The 24,104-nt window shown below is 39.6% G+C and overlaps 1 protein-coding gene across 3 annotated transcripts in view; it reads left to right on the top strand.

Moving 5' to 3' along the window:
• Positions 1 to 24,104, top strand: part of LOC126419325 (lachesin-like) — a 140,615-nt gene that overhangs the window by 62,260 nt on the left and 54,251 nt on the right. For all 3 annotated transcript variants that reach the window (XM_050086509.1, XM_050086507.1, XM_050086508.1), the window contains exon 3: positions 5,685 to 5,941. In XM_050086509.1, the coding sequence (XP_049942466.1) occupies positions 5,685 to 5,941 (257 nt within the window). The remainder of the gene's footprint in view (positions 1 to 5,684; positions 5,942 to 24,104) is intronic.

Below are 24,104 nucleotides of genomic sequence, written 5' to 3' on the forward strand. Positions count from 1 at the left end.
ATTCATCTGTGGGTCATTTATTCAAGGATATTTCCAATTATTTAGCATTATAGTTTCAGAGTAAGAAATATAATTCATATAGACAGGCACTTATGTAATTACAGTTCTGGTTTGTCAAGAATGGGACAGGTAGTTGGCCAAGGCCTTATAGTAGGACTATTGTGACATTTGCTCAAAGTAATTTAGAGAACATACAGAATGAGATATACAAATTTATAGTTGTGCCTATTATACACTTCTGTTGCAAACCACACAGGAAAATGTTTATTGTACAGAAACAGTATTAAAAGAATGAAAAAAGTGCCTCTCTTTTCTAATGTTGTTCCATAGTCTGATTTTTAAAATTTGTAGCTTCATTAAAAACCAGTTAATTAGCACTTACTTGCTGCTGAAAATAATGAAGTATATAATACACACCAATCAAATGATATTACATATTGACTAGAGCATGTATTAATGAGATATTATGGATGCTATGAATAGGTCACTCTTGCTGTATTGTTTGTGCATGTGGCCAGAACTGAATGCACTTTGTAATATTCATTTTCCCAGTACTGGAGATAGATACTCTTTCAAGTTTAAAGAACATATCAATATGTTGGCTACATTTTGAAGTAGCAACAATCTGCCTTCCACCAAAGATAAACTTCAATTTTACACTGCAAATGGTTTGAATTTCATGTGGTAGGCTAATTAATTTCGAAATAATACAATAACTTCACACATTAGCAAAGTGATAGGCATGTTACCATGGAGCTGATGTATGAGGCTATAATAAATGAAAGCATCATTTCTTTACTGAATAGTTTCTTTACAATCATTTGAGGAAGACTGTGGAACATCTGGCATGGTTGCAATGCAAATCATACCTCCACTTTGGCTGATGGGTGAACTGACGTTGTCTGTCTGCACTAACTGTGCTAGTCCAAATGGGGAGGTGGCACACAGACTAATAACTTTTTTTGTTCTCACTGCAGGAAGAGGTGATGTGTTTCATCTACAGACAAGGGTGGTCATACAACAGTTTGTAGGGGAGGGCGGGGATCTAGACCTGGGGGTATGAAGTATTTTTAATATTTTGGCATATGAATTGTGATTTGTAAGTAACCATAGAAAAGCTCCAATTTTGACTCTGTCAAGAACCTGCATTATACCAGTTTTTAAATCATTTTCTTGAAAGAAAAACACTTCACTACATTATATTTTTTCTTCCCCTCAGAGCTACAGGGTGGCTAGTGGAGGGGTGGGGATAGGTATGGGGGCCCTTGTATACAGATACTGAAGAATGGCTGAGAAGTGAAAAACAATACTTTGTTGCTGTTTTCCTTGACAAGAATACAAAATGCTGCATTGAATGTAACATGTCAAGCTGACACAAAAAAACTGTTTTTACTGCAAGAAATATGTACAAAATACAGAATTTCATCCTACTGACTGTTTCAGGATCTGCCATGCTTTGTATAAATGTAAATAATAGAGATTCTTGATTGAAATTGTTACTTGCCTTCAGTAAAATCTCGAGCACTCTTTGAGACTTTCAGGCATGCACACACACATTCAGATGCTGTGGCTACGACAGAGTACTGGGTGTAAAAAATAGGACTGCAAAGTGTTAATCAAGATACTTAGTTTGATATATTTTGCATTGAGAAGTATCTCACATTGTGTTACATCAGAGAGCAGGATACTGGCTTACTTTGCAAAAGTAAAAAAAGGATTTCTTAAGCAAAAGAGAGCAGCAAGAATTCTGTGTAAAGTAGGTGACCACACATGTTGCAGAGGCCTCTTCAGTGACCTCAGAATTCGCACTGCCACTTCCCAGTACTTTTTTCTCCCTGAATGCTATTAGCTGCTAATAATAAATGAGTACTGAATTGTGACTAAGTTAACACACACACAAAAAAAATTAAATAAATGTCAGTATGCTCTTTGGCTTCGTGTAAAGAATTAGATGATGACCCCAGTTTGTCTATAGGAAAGGCAAAGGCACCAGAGAGGCAATTATGACATTGTGGTTAATAATGGAACCATGACTAAAGAAAAATCAAGACCCGTTCATAGGATTTGTCGATCTGGAAAAAGTATTCAACAATGTAAAATGGTGCATGATGTTCAAAATTCTGAAAAAAATAGGGGAAAGCTATTGGGAGAGATGGGTAACATACAGTATGCACAAGAGCCAAGAGGGAATAATAAGAGTGGATGACTAAGAATGAAGTGCTCAAATTAAAAAGGGTGTAAGACAGGGATGTAGTCTTTCACCGCTACTGTTCAATCTGTACATAGAAGAAGCAATGATGGAAATAAAAGAAAGGTTCAGGAGTGGAACTAAAATTCAAGGTGAAAGGATATCAGTGATATGATTCACTGATGACATTGCTATCCTGCATGAAAATGAAACAGAATTACATGAAGTGCTGAATGGAATGAACGGTCTACTGAGTACAGAATATGGTTTGAGAGTAACCTGAAGAAAGATGAAAGTAATGAGAAGTAGCAGAAATGAGAACAGCAAGAAACTTGAACATCAGTATAGATGGTCATGAAGTAGATGAAGTTAAGGAATTCTGCTACATAGGCAGCAACAAAAACAGTGATGGCCAGAGCAATGAGGACATCAAAAGCAGACTAGCACTGGTAAAAAGGGCATTCCTGGCCAAGGGAAGTCAACTAGTGTCAAACATAGGCTTTAATTTGAGGAAGAAATTTTTGCGAATGTACGTTCGGAGCACAGCATTGTATGGTAGTGAAACATGGACCATGGGAAAACCGGAACAGAAGAGAATTGAAGCATTTGAGATGTGATGCTATAGATGAATGTTGAAAATTAGATGGACTGATAAGGTGAGGAATGAGGAGATTCTCCACAGAATTGGAGAGGAAAGGAATATGTGGAAAACACTGACAAGGAGAAGGGTCAGGATGATAGGATATCTATTAAGACATCAGGGAATGACTTCCATGATACTGGAGGGAGCTGTAAAAGGCAAAAATTGTAGAGAAAGACAGAGATTGAAATACATTCACCAAATAACTGAGGATGTAGATTGCAAGTGGTTACAAGTGGTACTCTGGGATGAAGAGATTGGCACACAGCAGAGGAATTCATGCCACGCCGCATAAATCAGTCAGAAGACTGTTGACTTGAGAGAAAAAAAGGGAAAATAAAACGGTAAAATGGGAGGGGGGAGGGGGGGGGGGAGTTCATAGTGAAGCTCTTTATTCTGCTGCAAAGATTTCCAACAAGCTCTCATGTGACAGAAAGGAAAAATGTAAGAACTCTTACAAACAAACAAAAATAAAAAGTCTTACTTTCTATTTCACTGTGAATTCCCAATTATCTGGATTCAAGGAATAAAGATTCCTGTTAGCTGCATGAGAAATAGAAATGTATTCCATAAGTATGCATGTGTATTCTTACAGCACATACATAATTGTTGCTTTATTATTTATTTATTTAGAATTTCTATTATTAATGTACAGGGTTAGAATAAATGATTCATCAGATTTCAAAAGACTGCTTATTGACAAGCATAGGACATACAAAGATGGGTGATACATCAGAAAACAGATACACTCATCAAGTTTAAAAAGCCTGCCTCATGACTCAAGAGCTTGCTAGATGGTAGGAGTGTGATGACACTCAACAAGATGGAGGCAGTGCAGGAGAAGAGTTTTAGTATGTTAGAATATGCGAAGTGTTCTTTGGTTACGAGTGTTCAGCATTCATTTGTACACAAATGGTGAAGAGCTGCACCTGGTTACCAGAGCATTTTGTGATGGTTTTGTTAGTTCCGTGACACTGGTGTCTGTGTAAAGGGAAAAGCATAGGATGACTGATTGTCTGAGGAAATAATGGAGTGTTTGAGACAGCGCTTTGTGCACAGCCCACAGAAATCAACTTTTCATACAAGCCTGAACTGGGCATTGCGCAGAAAACAGCGTGCAATGTTTTGTGGTGGCATTTGCATTTCAAACTCTACCATTTGCAACTGTTAAAACACCTGACTTCAGATGATTATGCCAGCTGATTAGGATTTAATATTCTAATGCAGCAAGCTATGGAAGATGATGATGACTTTGTGGGAATGTTGTTATTCAGAGATGAGGCGACTTTCCATCTGTTGGGAAAAGTGAGTGTGTGGGGTACTGAATAGTGGCATGTCTATGTTGAGTTGGAAAGGGATTTACCAAAAGTGGATATCCAAGACAAAGTTGTATGGCCCCTGTTCTTCATCAAGTAGATGGTGAAAGGTTCTGTGCACCTGGATATGTTACAGTTGTGGTCATTGACACAACTGATTGCTGACTCATTGGCTTCCAACTTTCAACAGAATAGGGCTTCACCTCACTGGAGCACAATAATCCATGCCTTCCTGAACAGAGAACTGCCACATAGCTGGATAGTGTGTTCACCAGATCTCACACCATGTGGTTTCTTCCTGGGGCATTATGTTAAGGACAAAGTTTATGTACTCCCAATGCCAACAACATGAAAGAACTGCAGGAATGCATCACTGCTGTTGTGACAGACATTGATGGAAACGTGCTAGTGAACCTATGGACAGAACTGGATTATCATTTGGATGCATGCCAGGTGACCAAGGGCACATACACGGAACATCTGTAGAATGCATCCAAAACTTGATGAGTGCATCTATTTTTTCATAATCACCCTGCTTTGCACATTGTGTTCTTGCAAACAAATACGCTTTGAAACCTGATGGATCTTTAAGTCTAGCCCTGTAATGTGTAACATTTATCATGAGGAAACAAAATTCATTTCTAGAAGGGTCATCCAGAAATAAGTTTCCCCATTATTTTTTTAAAATCAAGTTATTTAGCTGGAAAGTGCATACATAACAGAGATGTGGCATAACAGTAATATGATGGCTGCACGAGTTTCAGCCATTTGTCAGTAGTCCAGTAACAGTGGCTGAAAATAACAACTCTTATTCTTAATACCACCAACAGTGAGATTTGGTCTGAGGTGAAATTTCTTAACACACAAAACATGATGCCAATCAAAATTCATTGTTAGCTGTCCAAGTGTATAGACTGGAGGCCATGAGCAAACAGATGGCGCATTACTAATGTAGACAATTTTCCAAAGCTCGTCAAAGGATCCATATTGAAGAGGTCTGGGAGGGGGTAGTGGGGGCGGGGGGGGGGGGGGGGGGGGGGAGGGAAGGGGGTGGGCAACTGCCCATTTAACCTTGTATGCTGGTCATCCACCATACAGTCCTGATCTAGCTTCCAGTGATTTCCATCTTTTCTTACACCTCAAGAAGTTCCAGTCCTCTGGTCAGTATTTTCACAATGATGGAGAGCTGAAGATGACTTTCAAACACTGGTTCTCTTCCCTGATGGCAGCCTTCTTCAACACGAAATACAGGAGCTGACCCTATGATGTGATGAGCATCTCAGCTCTGGTGGTAATTATGACAAAAAATAGCTCAAATATTGGTGTAGTTGTTGTTAATAATTTTTTTCAAGTAACTATTTTTTTTGTTATAAAAATAGAGAAACTTAATTTCTGGCTGACCCTCATAGTAAAAGGAAATACTGAATAATGGGATCTATGGAATATTCTGGTTGAATGAATGCATCTAAATTATTAATATGTTTTTGCTCTTTGTTTATGCAAACTGGTAATGTTTTTAATGTTATCCTGGTAATTTTAGATAAGAGATATTCATGATACAGATGAAGGACATTATCAGTGCCAAGTGGTAATTAGTCCAAATGAAAGAATTACCAGAGAAGTGAAACTACAAATATGCAAACCACCTGTGATCTTAAACAATTCAACAAGCACACTGACCCTAAGGGAAGGTCAGTCAGTCACACTGGAATGTTTTGCCACTGGCTATCCTCCACCGCAAGTTTCTTGGCGCCGAGAGAACAATATACCTCTTCCATCAGGTGCTACAATTTACAGGTAATTATAATTACTATTGAGTAACTTGGATTAGATTATGGGAGAATAATAGTAACAATAAATAAATGCGTGTCTGATGAAAATTTTTCTGTGTCACTTGAAAGAGGAGAGCAGAGCAGCTGGAGATTGTGGTCATGTGTGTGAGATCTGTGCTTGCTTGTGTGAATATACATGTATTTTTCTTTCTGAAAAAGTCTGGCCAAAAGCTCAAATGTGCAACAATCTTTTCATTGTGCCTATCTGCAACTGAACATGTCATTTTTATGGTGAGTAGCTATCTATCCTTTTTATAATATTGTCAATATTCCAACCTGGACTTTCCATTGCTTGATTTTATGTTTTTTTAAGGTGATAATTAAAACTTTATGGCTGTCTTTATGACTGCCTGTCATAGAAATATAGTTTACTCCCATTTCTCAGCTTTTTTTAAAGGACTTACGATAGATTATGATAAATTTAAATTATCTGGGAAAAAATTATTGAAGATATCCATTGGGTTCCTTTAAAGTCTTCTTTAAGTTAGTTAGTATGATTTTCCTTGGAACATTTTGGACGATAAATGTGGAATGAGCCATTTTACATTCACATCACAAATTAATTAAGTTTTTATACAGAGACTAAGTGAAGAAACCTGGTATGAAGTGTATACTTGTGAAAATACTAACAAAAAGTTTGAGAAATTCTTGGAAATCTTCATGTCATACTTTGAAGCTGCATTTTCATTAAAAAAACAAAAACGTCAACCTAACTTCAAAAAGAACAAATGGATTACAACAGGTATTAGAATCTCTTGTGCAGAGAAAAGAAGATTACACAATATAGCAAAGACACAGAATATGCCTCATGAATTTCATTTGTACCTGAAGAATTACAAGAGGATCCTCCAAACTGTTGTAAGGAAAGCTAAAACAATGGCAAATGACCAATAGATTGAAAATTCAAAAAACAAATCTAAAGCTATATGGGAAGTTATAAAAAATCAAACAACAAGTGAAACTAAACAATATAAAAATATAAACTTATGTTATGACGGACAAATGATTTCTTGCCCAACAGAAATTGCAGGGACCTTCAACAAATATTTTGCAAACATAAGTGAATGGTTGGTGAGTGGACTGGAAGAACACAACAGAATATCACCTCCATCATCCAATAGCGTGAGAAATGTGTCTACATTATTGTTCCTTTCACTCACAAATACTTAAGAAATTTTATGAGTTATAAAAACCTTGAAAACAACATGTGTAATTGATGGAATACCGGATGCAATTATAAAAAAATGCTGTCTTGCCTTAGCTGAACCCTTGAAACACTTTTGAAACAGCTCACTGGCATCAGGAACCTTCTGGAAAACTGAAACAACTGCCCACAAAAGGAAATCCAGAATGTGTTTCAAATTATAGACCAATAGCCCTACTGCCTGTATTTTCAAAAATGTTAGAAATTTTTTTTATAAGAGATTGTATGATTTCCTAAATAAAAATAAAATTCTCTCTCCCTCACAGCATGGCTTCAGGAAAGGCTATTCAACTGGAAATGGAAATGAGCGTTTGGCGTCATTGGCCGGGAGGCCCCTCGCGGGGCAGGTCCGGCCGCCATATCGCAGGTCTTATTACATTGGGCGCCCTGCACGCCGGATGGGGAGGAAATGATGATGAACACAACACAACACCCAGTCCCTGAGCGGAGAAAATCTCCGACCCAGCCGGGAATCGAACCCGGGCCCAGAGGACGGCAATCCGTCACGCTGACCACTCAGCTACTGGGGCGGACAGCTATTCAACTGAAAGTGCAATATTTGAATTTCTTAATGAAATCTATACTAAACTGGATGCAAGTGAGTTTGTGACTGGCGTATGTCTTGATTCATCCAAAGCTTTTGACATCATTGACCATAATGCCCTACTGCAGAAGCTTGACCAGTGAGGAATTAGAGGTATATCCAATGAGTGGCTCAGGACATACCTATGTGGTTGCAAACAGGTGATTGAAGTGCAATATACTGACCATAACAAAATCAGCTACTACTATTCAGGAAGTGAAAATGTGAAATATGGTGTTCCTCAAGCATCAGTATTAGGACCCATTCTGTTTCTCCTCTATGTCAATGATCTTATGTACAACAAGTATTGCCAAACTACCCTCCAATTTGCTGACGATACAAGCTTCCTTATTAGTTTAACACAGAAGAAAAACTAAAAGACGCTACCCAAACAATGAACAGTGTAGAACAGTGGTTCAGCTATAACAAACTAATTATGAACAAAGAAAAGACAGTAGCAGTGAACTTCGATAATCTAAAAGGAAGACACCACCCAAACATACAAATAGAACTTAGGGACAGAGTTTTTGAAAGTGCTGACAGCACAAAATTTCTGGGACTGTGGCTCCAGAACAACACAAAATAGGTGGTACACATTGAATAGTTGCAAAGAAAACCAAGCAAAACCTGCTACATGATAAGGATCTTAAAAACTTGTTGCTGCAAAGCCAGCCTGTTAAATGTATTCTACTCCAATGTGCATTCTTTAATTAAATGTGGCATAATCTTCTGGGACAATGCAACAACAAATATTAAACTTTTCAGGATGCAAAAGAGAATATTAAGAATTATTGAAGGGCTGAACAACACGAAATCATGCAGACCCATAGTCAAAAAACTGTCAGTTCTTCCTCTCCCTTGCATTTTTATCTACGAAACATCATTTTTCATCAAACAATATATTGATAGACACCCAGATATCTTATCAAAAAATGAAGACATACATGCATACAATACAAGGCAAAAATCTGACCTTCATACAAAACAGGTGAGAACATCATTGTGCCAAAAAGGCACACTACATACTGGGATAAAGATTTACAATAATCTACCTAACCATATTAAATCAGTAAGCAAACTCAGTAGTTTTAAGGCTGAACTAAAGGCATATTTAATTGAAACTTCCTGGCAGATTAAAACTGTGTGCCCGACCGAGACTCGAACTCGGGACCTTTGCCTTTCGCGGGCAAGTGCTCTACCATCTGAGCTACTGAAGCATGGCTCACGCCCGGTACTCACAGCTTTACTTCTGCCAGTTTCTCGTCTACTACCTTCCAAACTTTACAGAAGCTCTTCTGCGAACCTTGCACTCCTGAAAGAAAGGATACTGCGGAGACATGGCTTAGCCACAGCCTGGGGGATGTTTCCAGAATGAGATTCTCACTCTGCAGCGGAGTGTGCGCTGATATGAAACTTCCTGGCAGATTAAAACTGTGTGCCCGACCTAGACTCGAACTCGGGAACTTTGCCTTCGCGGGCAAGTGCTCTACAATCTGAGCTACCGAAGCACGACTTACTGGCAGAAGTAAAGCTGTGAAGACAGGGCGTGAGACGTGCTTGGGTAGCTCAGATGGTAGAGCACTTGCCTGCGAAAGGCAAAGGTCCTGAGTTCGAGTCTCGGTCGGGCACACAGTTTTAATCCGCCAGGAAGTTTCATATCAGCGCACACTCCGCTGCAGAGTGAGAATCTCATTCTGGAAGCATATTTAATTGATCGTTCCTTTTAAAGTCTGACAGAGTACCTAGAAACCAAACAACAAAAATAAATATGCAGTATAAATATTCTACTTTGTATGTTGCCTCTAATGTTTGTTGTATTTATGATTCTTTGCTAAATTACTTCAATATCTAGTCCTTAGGAATGCAATACAAATTGTATTTTATCTTGTAAAGACCTAACCATGTCCAATATCCTTGTATATATTCTATACATGTAGGATTTGAAGGACAAAACAAATAAAGTGTAAATATCGCTCCCTTTTTTTTTTTTTTTTTTTAATGTACAGGTGTGGGTTAGTAATTCCTGCCCACCACCTCTTACACATTAAATAATAGAAATTCTTCTACGGAATAGGAGGAGCTCTCAAGCGTTTTTAATGTACAGTTGTCAGTTAGTAATTCCTACCCACCACCTTTTACACATTAAAATAATAGAATTTCTTCTATGGAATAGAAAGCTTTTACACATTACAATAATACAAATTCGTCTACAGAATAGAAGAATCTGTCAGGAAGGAACGTTTTTAGTTTGTTTTCAAATTTTACATTGCTGCCTCCCAAATATTTTATATCACTGGGTAAGTAATCAAAAATTTTACATTCAGAATTGTGGACCCTGTTTTGTGCTAAAGACAATCTTAATGTAGTGTAATGGATGTGATTTTTCCTTCTGCCATTGTAAGTGTGTACATAATGGTTCCTTTTAAACTGTAGTGGATTATTTACCACAAGCTTCATGAGGGAATAACCATTCTTTGAAGCAATAGTCAGAATGCCCAGCTACTTAAACAGGTGTCTACAAGACAATTTTGGATGAGCACAACACACACCTTATTCTTGCAGAATGTGTTTGACCTTTTTGAAGACTTTATTTCTTAAAGATAAGTTATCCCAGAACATTATTCCACATGACATTATTGGAAATATGCAGCCACATGAAATTACTGAATGAAACATTTAGAATAATCAACTTAATAATATGAGTCTCTCTAAGATTTGCAATGATTCTAAGTCCAAATGTCACTGAACTAAGTTTTTTAGGAGTTCAAAAATATAGTTTTTCCAGTTTAAATTCTCATCAACATGGACACCTAAGAATTTTGAAGTTTCAACCCTGTTCGTTATTTCCTCACCATGTTTACACTTATCATTGGTGTGGTACACCAAAATGTACAGAACTGAATACGTTGTGCCTTTTTAAAATTGAGGGTGACACCATTTGCAGAAAACCAGACAATAATACTTTCAAGAACTTTGCTTACCATTTCTTCCATTTCTGTATGTACACAAGGATTGATAACAGCACTAGTGTCATCTGCAAAAAGAACTAATTCTACTTGTTGTATATTAGATGCAAGATCATTTAAATATATGAGGAACAATAATGGACCTAAGATTGGGCCATGGGGAACACCATACATGACTTCTCCTCAGTCAGAAATTTGTCCCAAACTACATTAGTTAAATTATTTAATCTCATAAGTGTCTGACTAAAAATAGCAGGACACCCTTAAGAGGAGGAGCAAATGAAAATAACTTCATAGATGGAGACAGTATGTAAAGTTATTTCAGTGATTACAAAATCAAGTCAAATTTTCAAAGAACTTGGCAGTATGAGTCTGCTTATCAATATGACTCTGCAGCCCATCTGACATGGATTGTTGCAATGATTTGGTTGGAAAGAGCATCATAAAGCTGTTGTATCCTCTCTTGAGGCAAGTTAGTCCTCAACTGTTGTAAATGGTCCTTGATATCCTGGACACTGGCACAGAGATGGAGTCGACATCTAAACTAGCCCCACACACATTCTATTGGGGACAGATCTGGACATCTTGCTGGCCACTGAAGTGCCTCAATATCATACAGACAGTTCATATAGACATGTGCCATGTGTGTGGATGAGCATTGTCCTGTTGAAAATTGCCACCACTATACTATTGCTTGTGAGGTAACATATGGAGATGCAGGATATCTGTGATGTAACAATGTGCCATCAGGGTTCCCTTAGTCATGACCTTTAGTCATACTTGATGGGTCCCAATGCCGTGACACCAGAAGTAACACTGCTCTGCCTCTAAAAACCATTGGATGAATAGGACCTCTCCTCAGGTTGTCCCCAAACTTGCTGACATTTGTCATCCAGGATAGTTCAGAACCATAATTCTTCACTGAACACAATACATACCATTCATCAGCAGGCCATCCTTCCTGGTCATGGAACCATCTAGAATGCAGCTGTTTGTGCTGTGGTGATGACAGTGGCCTACGCATGGGATAGTAATTCCCTGCTCTGGTTGCTACTAATCTATGACCAGTGGTGTGGGATGACAGAGAACATTGCTGGAGCTCCAGTACTTCTATACTGGCAGTTGCAGATGTGAAAGAGCTGCAGCGTGATTGGTGTGTTATATGGCGATCCTCCCTTGTGGTGGTCAGACGTAATCTACCAGAATCTTGATGCTAATTATGCCTGATCTCACATTCCCTTGCAGTATAACATCAGGCAACTGTCACATGCAAATACCTCACAAATCTAGAAATAGCATGATTCAACCAGCCAGCCAAATGGAGACCTAAAATGAGGTCCCTTCCAAATTCAACAAGATACTGATAATTATGTCTTACAAGTGTATGCAGCTTCTTCATGTCCTTCACAGTGATCACTCAACATCTGATGCTGTTCATACCCCTTATAAACCTCACTGGGTATGGTAACAACCCAAACACAACCAACACTAATTCACTATGGTGGCCATTCCATCTGTCACAGAGAATTTCAGCTTCAGTCATTTGCATATGCTCTGATGGCATTTTCATTTTCATATGAAGTTTCATTGATATTCGACCATTTCTTTTGGGTGCTTCACTTTTTCTTGCCAGACAGTGTATATTTTTGGAATGAGAAGTCCAGTGTCACAATTTAAAAATAATTCTGCAAAAATTAATGAACCTCCTATTCTTGATCACCTTTTCAAAACCATTTGAAATAAATCTGAAAAGTATGAACTGCATCGGCAGTAAATATTTGTTTTCTTGTTTACATTTTTATAGATGACTATTAACAGAAGAGAATATGCAAATCAGTAATGATTGAAAACCTTAATTACTGAAGACTTAACAATGGAGGATAAAATGTAAATAAATGATGAGTGATGTGAGCACTGGTTATAGAGCACAAGTTGTACCAGGAGACTTGACTACTGAGTTTCTGAAGAGTAACAATAGCTCTAACTTCATACATCTTCCAAGACTAAAGCTTATTATGGCAGAAGCAGTTGGATGCATTTTCAGCATACTAATCATACATCATGATTGAAATGGTTTAGTTTTCATCAGCGAAAAGGCTTACACAGAAGGTGTACTCCATTGTTGTAAAACAGTAAAAGCAAGTGATTACTCATCACCAACTGAGAAAAAGTGCAGTTAGAAGAATTCAAGCTCTGTATACTCTGTGCCACAGTTTATGGAGAAAACAAAAATACACACCAAGGTGACAAAGTCATGAGATAGCGATATGCACATATACAGAAGGTATAAAATGGTGGTGCATTGACAGAACTGTCATTTGTACTCAGGTGATTCATGTGGTTATGGCCGCATTACGGGAATTAACAGACTCTGAACACAAAATGGTAGTTGGAGTTAGATGCATGGGACATTTCATTTCAGAAATCATTAGAAAATTCACTATTCTGAGATCCACAATGTCAAGAGTGTGCCAAGAATACCAAATTTCAGGAATTACCTCTCACTACGGACAGCGTAGTGGCTGATGGCCTCCACTTAGCAACTGGGGAGTAGCGGTGTTTGCGTAGAGTTGTCAGTGCTAACAGACAAGTAATTCTACATTAAATGAACACAGAAATCAATTTTGGATGTAAGATGAACATATCCGATAGGACAGTGTGGCAAAATATGGCATTAGTGGGCTATGGCAGCAGACGACTGATGAGAGTGCCTTTGCTAACGGCACAACATCACCTGCAGCACCTCTCCTGGATTCATGATTATATTAGTTGGACCTAGGTGACTAGAAAACCATGGCCTGTTCAGGTGAGTTCCAGTTTCAGTTGGAAAGAGCTGATGGTAGGGTTCAACTGTTGTGCAGACCCCATGAAGCCATGGAGCCAAGTTGTAAACAAGGCTCTGTGCTAGAAGGTGGTGGCTCCATAATGGTGTGGACTGTGTTTATATGGAATGCACTGGGTTTTGGTCCAACTGAACTGAACATTGACTGGAAATGGTTATGTTGAGTTACTTGTAGACCATTTGCAGCCATTCATGAACTTTGTGTCTGCAAACAACAATCAAATTGTTATGAATGAGAATGCGCCATGTGAGTGGGACACAGTTGTTCCTGATCGGTTTCAAGAACATTCTTGATAATTGGAGCAAATGATTTTGCCACTTAGATCACCTGACACAAATCCCATCAAACATTTATGAGACATAATTGAGATGTCAGTTCATGCACAAAGTCATGTACTGGCAACACTTTCACATTATGGACAACTCTAGAGGCAACATGACTCAATGTTTCTGCAGGGGACTTACAATGACTTGTTGAATCCATGCCATGTCATGTTGCTGCACTATGCGAGGCAAAATGGAGGTCTGACACGATATCAGGAGGTTGCCCACGACTTTTTTAACCCCAATTGAATATATGACGGTGATTTGAAAAGTAACCTCCATTTGGCTGCAAGTAAAAAAACTTGCTGTGGAAAAAAATCATTATACACACCTTGAAACGCCAGCTTTTTGCTATTTTTCAATACAGTCGCCATTTATATTTAAGAATTGTCATAGTGTTTCACTAATTTATAAATTATGTCTTCATAAAACCTTGCCACAAGGGTGTGTAGCTATCTTTCACTCCATTTGAAGTTTGTCATTGTCATCAAAGTGCTGCAATACAAGAAACTTCTTCCTGTGAGTAAAGTGAAGAGAATTGCTTGACACCAAGTCTGGGCTGTATGGGGGTGATCAAAAACATCCCGTTTAATTTTCTTCAAAATCTCTAGCATTTTTTGGGCACTGTGAGGATGAGCATTTGTCATGCAACAACACATCACCAGATGTCAGCATTCTACATTTGTTTAGAATGGTTAATTTAACTTTCTTCAGAGCTTCACAGTAGACATCTGAAGTGATCGCAATTCCATGCTCCATAAATTCAACCAGAAAAACTCCCCCAGCATCCCAAAAAGCCATAGCCATAACCTTCCTCGATGACAATAATGGCGGACTTTCTTCAGCTTGCATGGAGAATTGGTATGGCCCCACAACATTGACAATTGTTTCATTTTGGTGTTTATGAATGCCACCCAAGTTTTGCCACCAGTTACCATTCTCTTAAAAAGCCTCCTACGTCTGCATCATAGCATTAAAGGAAGTCTAAGCTAGAACCCTTTCGTTTGGTTTTGTGGACCTCTATGAGCAATTTTGTTACCAGCAAGCACAAAACTTTCAGCAGCCTAACTTATTGGTGACAACCTCATACAAAACTGTATGACAAATTTGCAGGAGTTATTCAGAAAGTTCATAGATGGTAAATTTCAATTTTCAGGAACTGTTTCACCAATTTTCTTTATGAAATCATCACTCCCAACAGAAGGCTTACCACTCCTCTCTTCATCATGAATGTTTGTTCTATTACTTTTAAAAAATCAGACTTGTTGCTGTACAGTCCCTTCACTCATAATGTTTGCAGCATATACAGTACTGCTGAAACATGTAGCCCCAAAAACAATCATATTACTACTCGGAATTCATGGGATATTTTTATGACACTGCTAACTTTTTGAAGTTGTAACAAGTGAATGCATGAAAGAATGAGGTTAGTACTTTCACAGCTGGATCAATACCAAATCAGAGAGCATGATGATGTGAGAATGGTGGCACTTCATGCACAAATATTAACACCACACTAGAATGGCAATCGCTTTCTGAAAGGCCCTCGTATTTTAAAATATGTCCAAGGGACATTGTCACTTGAACTTATGTATGGAGCTGCTGAATTCTCAGGAGTGGTGGAAGCATTTAGTGATGCTGACTGTGGCAATGCACCAACCACTCACCATTTTGTAAATTTATTGCTGTTGAAGTACAGTGGAGGAGAAGTAAGCTAGGCCAGCAGGCAAGAAAGATATTTGTGCCTATCGGTGGTGGGATAAGAGTTTGTAGCTACCAGTGAAGATGCAAAAAATGTCATATAGGTGATTTGTCTCTTTAGTGAAATGGAACTAATGAAAGCTACACATTTTCTCCAAGTTTATGGTACAAGCTCTTGCCAGCTGACCAAAAACTGAGTTTCAGAAATGCTCAAAGCATGTTGATGTCTGTTTCCACATTGTATGAGAGCTAATATCACAAGAAAAGTTCACGCATGGGGCTGTACACCTCATGGTGGTTTGCAGAGTACAGATGTAAATGTAGATGTAGATGTAGAAGAGAAAACGACTTCTGAAATATCTCTGTGAACTATGTAATTAGACTTCACAATCCCTATGGAGCAATAAGTAGGATGCTGAAATACAACACATGCATGATGAGCTATTGTGTAACAGTCGTATCCTGTCAAACCAAAAAAATTTGAGGCTGGATTAATGAAAAATAGTTAAGATGGTGGTTTTAATGCTCCCAGTGTTCTATGTGTCTTCCCCCATTTGAGTGCAATGCACAGAACATTCATATAATAGTGCAAAACATCTAAATTGTCTTTCTTTGGGATCTTGTTGAACTCATGCATCACATTGGCTTTAATGTTGTTTTTGTGACAGGTGTCGATGCATCACCAATTTTGTTCAGGAGGCAGGATGTGTGGGAAAAACTTTACACACTATTTTCTCTTCTTCAAAACAATCTGGAGAATGTCTTGAACACTTGACTTAGAGATGTTCAGTTAATTGCACCTCTGTGATTTGTGACACAACAATGATGACACACCACAGCAGCATTTCCTTTATGTAACAATGCCTGTTCACAACTGACTGGTCAAATGCACAGCTGTTGTTTACAGTTTTTGATTCCAGTCCCCCTCCACCATGAACCATGGACCCTGTCATAAGTGGGGTGGCTTGCATGACTCAGTGATACAGACAGCCATAAAATGCAGGTGCAGCAGTCTGGATGACTGAATAATTTGGCATTCTAACATCAACCAAATTGGTCTCTTGGGTAAAATATTCTGGAGGTAAAATAGTCTTCCTTTCGGACCTCCAGGTGGAAACTACTCAGGAGGATGTCATCATCAGGAGAAACAAAACTGGCATCCTACGGATCATACCATGGAATGTTAGACTCCTTAATTAGGCAGGTAAGTTAGAAAATTTAAAAAGAAAAATGGATAGGTTGAAGTTAGATATAGGGGGAATTAGTGAAGCTTGGTGGCAGGAGGAAGAGGACTCCTGGTCAGGCGAGTACAGAGGTATAAATACAAAGTCAAATAGGAGTAATGCAGGAGTGGGTTTAATGATAATAAGAAGATAGGAATGCGGGTAAGCTACTATGAACAGCATAGTAGCATTGTAACCACATCAGACACAAGGCCCATGCATACCACAGTAGTACAAGCTTACATGACAGCAAGCTCTGCAAATGATGGAGGAAAAATAGTAGATGAATATGCACTGGGGGAAAGGAATGAAAGAGGGAGCAGCCTGGTAAAAATTTCACAGAGCATAATTTAGTCATTGCTAACACTTGGTCTAAGAATCATAAAAGGAGGTTGTATATGTGGAAGAGACCTGGAGACCCCAAAAAGTTTCAGAGTGATTATATAATGGTTAGATGGAGATTTAAGAACCAGTCTTTTAAATTGTGAGACTTTTCCAAGGGCAGATGTGAATTCTGACCACAATTTATTGGTTATGAACTGTAGAGTAAAACTGAAGAAATTGGAAAAATCTAGGAAATTAAGGAGATGGGGCATGGATAAGTTGAAAGAACCAGAGGTTGTTGGGGGTTTCAGAGGGAGGATTAGGTACCAGTTGACTATAACAGGGGAAAGGAGTACAGTAGAAGAAGAATGGGTAGCTTTAAGAGATGTAGTGAAAGCAGCAGAGGATCAAATAGGTAAAAGGACAAGGCCTAATAGAAATTCTTGGATGCCTAATAGAAATTCTTGGACAACACTGGTGAAATTGAATTTAAATGATGGAAGGAGAAAATTAAAAAAAATGCAGCAAGTGAAACAGGTAAAGAGGAATACAAATGTTTTAAAAATGAGACTGACAGACTGTGTTGTAGGGTGTATATTAATTATGTATAATAATTATGGGTTATTTATGGTTGTTCAAAGCAGAAAGACTTATTATAGGTTAAGTGAACATTTTAGAGACTTTGACACGTTAAGCCACAATATTTGGAAGCGGCAGCAGTTGAAGAGGGAAAGCCAGCATGTACACTGACATTGGTCATGTTTCTACATAACATGAGAAGGCTGATGACCAGCACAGTTTGCACAGCAGCATTCAGTACATTGACAGGTCAATAACTGAGCAGACGGGAAATGCTTCTAAGGAGAACAGTGACCAGTGCAGTTCGCATAGCAGCGGTCAATGCTCCAGGAACTGTCAGCATACTGAACTCACATGCATGATGTAACTGTCGATGTGGAACAGGATGAAAGTGAAAGGACAATGCCCAACCACACCAGCATAGAGGCAAAACAATGGAAAGCCAGAATGTGTGTTGACATTCATCATGTTTTGGCCCAATGTGAGAAGCATAGATCAATAAACAAAGAGTCAGTCACCACCCTAAAAACTTCATGACATTAACAAAAACACCAAATAATCACCTCCGACAAATGGGTGTGGGGGGGGGGGGGGTCCTCTGAAGAGGTCCTTCAAGGGGAGAATGAAGACACAAAGAAAAGTCACATGGATGGATGGACCCATGGTTAGTCAGTGAATGTCATACTTCTTTACAATGACTTAGCTGCTATGCTGCTCGACAGGAGAAGATGTTGGTACAGCACCAATAGGTCAATGCAGAAGATGCCATCCCAGATGTTACCAGAAAGAAGTTCATGTAGTACTTATCCAGGTGGCTGGTGAGGACGAAGGGACTGCAGCCTCACCTGTGAACTTAGAGGCTGAAGAACTCCGCCATAAGACACTGAACCTGAGGATCACTGATTCAGTTCAGGGACAGAGCACTCCACCTTATGCCATAGCTACTTGTTAATAATGCAACGAATGAATTCACAAGGAGAAGACCATGCTGCTGCTGCAGTGAGTCAAAGGCACTGTAGGGAATGGAAGAATAAACTGCTGGCACGCTGCTGAAACATGAGTGTCGCATCATCAGCTGTCACCTGACTCTGCATGGTACGACTCCACCATTCCGCACTGCAAGGAATTGAGCAAGTTAAAACACAATGTATTAGTTTGTTTGTTTAAATGGTCTTATGTCTCAAGAAATGACTGTTAGTGGAACCACCAATGTTTCACTCACACCTCACCAACCGAGCCAAGGAAAGAGTCCACTCCACCTACCATAAAGTCGCTTCCTTCCTGCCACCCTTGACAAAATAATGTCCTTTCCTTGACAAAATAATGTCCTTTGCTCTCCTCTGTCACTGAAGCTCAATATCTACCATCACTAAACCCTGACCTGCTACAGTGTAAAATTGCGAAGCTGGAATGGATAGAGGGCAAATGTAATGATTTAGAAGCATTTTTGGTAAACATTTTTGGAATACAGTGATCAATTGTTATATTTAGATTAAAGTTCAGTCTTGATCACGTTATGTCTGTTTTAATGGGTAACCGGTTTCGGTTTTTTCTATAAAACCATCATCAGACCCATTGGCTCCCTTGGGTTGGTAGGTGGAGCTCTCCTTGCTGCTGTGCAGTCAACTGATCAGTTGACTGCACAGCAGCAAGGAGAGCTCCACCTACCAACCCAAGGGAGCCAATGGGTCTGATGATGGTTTTATAAAAAAAACCGAAACCGGTTACCCATTAAAACAGACATAACGTGATCAAGACTGAACTTTAATCTAAATTTAGAAGCATATTTCATTACGGGAAAGATAGATACCACCTACAGGAAATTTAAGAGGTCTTTGGGGAAAAGAGAAGCATCTGAGTGAATATCAAGAGCTCAGATGGTAAATCAGTCCTAAACAAAGAAGGAAAAGATGTGGAAGGAGTATATAGAGGGTCTGTACAAGGGAGATGAACTTTAAAGCAATATTATAGAAATAGAAGTGGACATAGATGAAGATGAGATGGGAGATATGATACTGCAAGAAGAATATGACAAAGTTCCAAGTTGAAACAAGGATCTGGGAGTAGACTACATTCCATCAGAACTACTGATGGCTGCAGGAGAGCCATCCATGACAAAACTCTTCTGTCTGGTGTGCAAGATGTATGAGGCAGGCAAAATACCCTCAGACTTCAAGAAGATTTTAGTAATTCCAGTTCGCAAGAAAGCAGTTGCTTACAGGTGTGAAAATTACTGAACTATCAGTTTAATAAGTCATGGTTGCAAAATACTAACATGAATTCTTTACTGAAAAATGAAAAAACCGGTAGAAGCTGACCTCAGGGAAGATCAGCTGTGATTCCAGAGAAATGCAGGAATACAGGAGGCAATACTGACCCTACAAATGATCTTAGAAGATAGGTCATGGAAAAGCAGACCTACATTATAGCATTTATAGACTTAGAGAAAGCTTTTGACACTTCTAAGTGGAATCCCCTCTTTGAAATTCTGTAAGTAGCAGGGGTAAAATAAAGGGTGCAAAAGGTTATTTACAACTTGCACAGAAACCAGATGGCATTTATAAGAGTCAAGGGGCATGAAAGGGTGGTCGTGGTTGAAAAGGGAGTGAGACAGGATTTTAGTAGCCTGTCCCTGATGTTATTCCATATTAAAATGAACAAGCAGTAAAGGAAACCAAAGAAAAATTTGGAGTATGAATTAAAGTCCAGGGAGAAGAAATAAAAACATTGATGTTTGTCAATGACATTGTAATTCTATCAGAGACAGCAAAGAACTTGGAGGAGCAGTTTAACATGTGGATGGTGTCTTGAAAGGAGGATATAAGATGAACATCAAGAAAAGAAAACAAGGATGGTGGAATGTAGCCAAATTAAATCAGGCGATGCTAAGGGAATCAGAGTAGGAAACAGACACACAAAGTAGTAGATGAGTTTTGCTATTTTGGCAGAAAAATAACTGATCATGGCTGAAGTAGACAGGATATAAAATTCAGACTGGAAATGGCAAGAAAAGCACTTCTGAAGAAGAGGAATTTGTTGGCATCGAATATAGATGTAAGTTTTAGTAAGTATTTTATGAAGGTATTTGTCTGGAGGATGGCCATCTATGGAAGTCAAACATGTACATAAACAATTTAGATAAAAAGAGAAGCTTTCAAAATTTAGTGCTACAGAAGAATGCTGAAGATTAGATGGGTCGATCAAACAACTAAAGAGGAAATACTGAATAGAAGTGGGGAGATAAGAGATTTGTAGCACAGCTTGACCAGAAGAAGGGAATGGTTGATATGACATGTCCTGAGACATCAAGAGATCATCAGTTTAGTACTTGAGGGAAGTGTAGGGGGTAAAAATCATAGAGGGAGACCAAGAGATGAATACAGCAAGCAGATTCAGAAAGCTGTAGGTTGCAATAGTTATTCAGAGATGGAGAGGCTTGCACAGGATAGAGTAGCATGGCGAGCTGCACCAAACCATTCTTTGGATAGAAGACCACAACAACAACAGTGACAACAGTTCCAACTGCCATCATAGTTACTGCACTGATTTCACTTGTACGCCAGGAATAAAATCAGTCTTCGAAATTTTTGGGTCTATGGTGTACGATGACCAGACAAAGTCTCACCTGTTTTCAGTAGCACTGCAGCAGTGGCTCAAAATAGCAGCTCTAATTCATTCTCCTGCCAACTGCAAGTGATGAAATTTCCTAGCACACAAAACATAGCACCAATCATAATTTGTCATCAGCTGTTCAGGCTTACAGGCTGTAGGTCACAAACAAACACACGGCATATCCTGAAAGTTGTCAAAATGTGCATACTGAAGGGGTCTGTGGGTGACTGCCCCTCTTCAATGATGACCATTTGGAGCTAGTGTGACAATACATGGAAAACCATTGTTTCATGATTATGGATCTCAGGACTGCAGATATCGTGCCCCTTTTTGCATTAAATTGTCACTAAGCACCTGCAGTTCAAGAAAGTATGTGTCAGGTGTAAGGCAAAAAACCCAACATCTGAAACACAAAATGAATTGGTTTGAATCAGCATTAACATTTCTGCAGCAGTAGTACAATGATGACTGCGACAAATTCCTCAGCAGGATTGTCATATGCGTTGAGATGTGATTTGCGCACTTGACACTAGATAACTCACGGCAGTTGATCCACTGGTGCCACAGTGGACCTCAGGCCAAGGTGAAGTTCAGACTGTTTCTGAGTAGAAAGTGATGTGTGCAGTGTTCCGGAATGGAAAAGGAATTCTACTCATTAACTTCCTGGCCAGAGGATAAACATTGAAAACTGACAATTGCTGTGAAACTCTGCAGAAATTGCAATGGGCCATTCAAAATATGAGGGATGGAGTGCTGAGTGCAGATGTTGTGCTGATTCATGACAATGCCTGTCCACATATGGCATGGTGCACAATAGCTGTTCTGGAGGAGTTCATCAGGGAGCTGTTTGATCACTGTCTGAAGAATCCTAATCTTGCACTAACTGATTTCTAACTTATCTTGTACCTCAAGACATTCCTGTCCTTTGATCAGCATTTTCACAATGATGAAGAGTTAAAGATATTGGTCACATGCTGGACAACATAGCAATACAAAGGCTGATCCCATGGTATGACAAGTATCTCAATTCTGTTGGATACAATGTCAAAAATAGCTCAAACCTTGCTATATCCATTGCCAATACAGTTTTTCATATAACTATGTTTTCTTTTCTTTTTATAACAAGGAAACTTAATTTCTGAATTACCCTTGTATTGACATCTCGTGGAAATCGGGTCTTCTGCCAGATATCAGCATCTTCCAAACACGATATTTCGATGTCATTACTTGACGTCTTCATCAGGTGTTCCCTGAGACTGGCTGCTTGCTGGCCGGGTTGCATATTTATGCCTGCCCGGTGCCTGGTGTTCTGTTTGCTGTTCCCTCATCAGTCTGCGCCCGTGAGTTGCGCTATCCTGCCGCTCTAGGTGTTCCCTATTCCATCCGCACCCACTCTGGCTGCCTCCAACTGCAGTCATGGCCTCCTGGTGTTCCCTTCTCGGTCCGCACCTGTGAGTGGCGCTCCCCTGCCGCTCTGGACATTCCCTATTCCGTCCGCGCCTGCTCTGGCCGCCTCCGACTGCGGCTGAGGCTTCCTCGTGAGCCTTTCTTGGTTCGTGCCCTCAGTGTGTGGCTGTCTGAGGCTCATTGTTGGTGTTGGAAATATATTTTCTCCGGTATTGCTTCAGCAGCTCAAATGACGGACTCCATGCTGTGCTTAGCTGGTATCCTGCTTCCCGGTTAATCAGGTTTCGTGCCATCTTTATCTCTATAGATTCAGTGATGACACTATACCAGAACCTGGGGGTCTGGACCATGACCTTGGTGTTCTCATAATCCATGGAATGTTCCAACTCTAGGCAGTGTTCAGCTATTGCTGATTTTGTGGCCTGCCTTAGCCTGGTATGTTGCTGGTGTTCCTTACAGCTGATTTCCACCGTTCTAGTTGTTTGGCCAATGTAGGACATACCGCATTCACAAGGAATGTTGTAAATGCCAGGCTTCCTTAATCACAGGTCATCTTTGACTGTTCAAAGTAAAACCCTGATTTTGATAGATGGGCAGAAGACACTCTTGATGTTATGTTTCATTAGTATTCTGCTGATCTTGGCAGAAACAGGCCCGGCATACGGTAAAAATGCCAGCTTCTTGATTTCTTTTTCTTGCTCGTTCTCCAGTGTATCCTGATGTCTGGCGGGATGTAGAGCTCTGTGGATGTCCCTGGATGAGAATCCGTTGCTAGCAAACACTTTTGGAAGATGTTCAAGTTCCCCCACCACACTGTCAGAGTCAGACAGTGTCTTGGCTCGGTGTACGAGTGTTCTAAGCACCCCGGTCTTTTGTGCTGGGTGGTGGCAGCTTTCGGCCTGTAGGTATAAGTCTGTGTGTGTGTTGGCTTTCAGTACACACTGTGGCTGAAGGTGCCATCCGCCTTCTTCTTCACCAGGACATCCAGAAACGGAAGCTGACCATCCTTTTCTAGCTCCATGGTGAATTTAATATTCGGATGCCTTGAGTTCAGGTGGCCCAGAAAGTCTTCCAGTTTTTCGCAATCGTGGGGCCAAATGACAAATGTGTCATCAACGTATCTCAGGAAGCATGTTGGCTGGTAAGTGGCAATTGTAAGAGCCTCATCCTCGAACTTCTCCATGAACAGGTTGGCCACTGCTGGTGACAAGGGGCTACCCATCGCCACCCCTTCAGTCTGTTCATAGAATTGACCTCCACATAGGAAGTTAAGTCGATGTTAGAATATGCTTAAACAGATCCAGCACAGCTCCATCAAACTTCTCACTGATTAAGTTAAGCGTGTCCTTAAGGGGCACTCTGG

Source organism: Schistocerca serialis, chromosome 9, assembly GCF_023864345.2.
Source record: "Schistocerca serialis cubense isolate TAMUIC-IGC-003099 chromosome 9, iqSchSeri2.2, whole genome shotgun sequence".
Classification (NCBI taxonomy): domain Eukaryota; kingdom Metazoa; phylum Arthropoda; class Insecta; order Orthoptera; family Acrididae; genus Schistocerca; species Schistocerca serialis.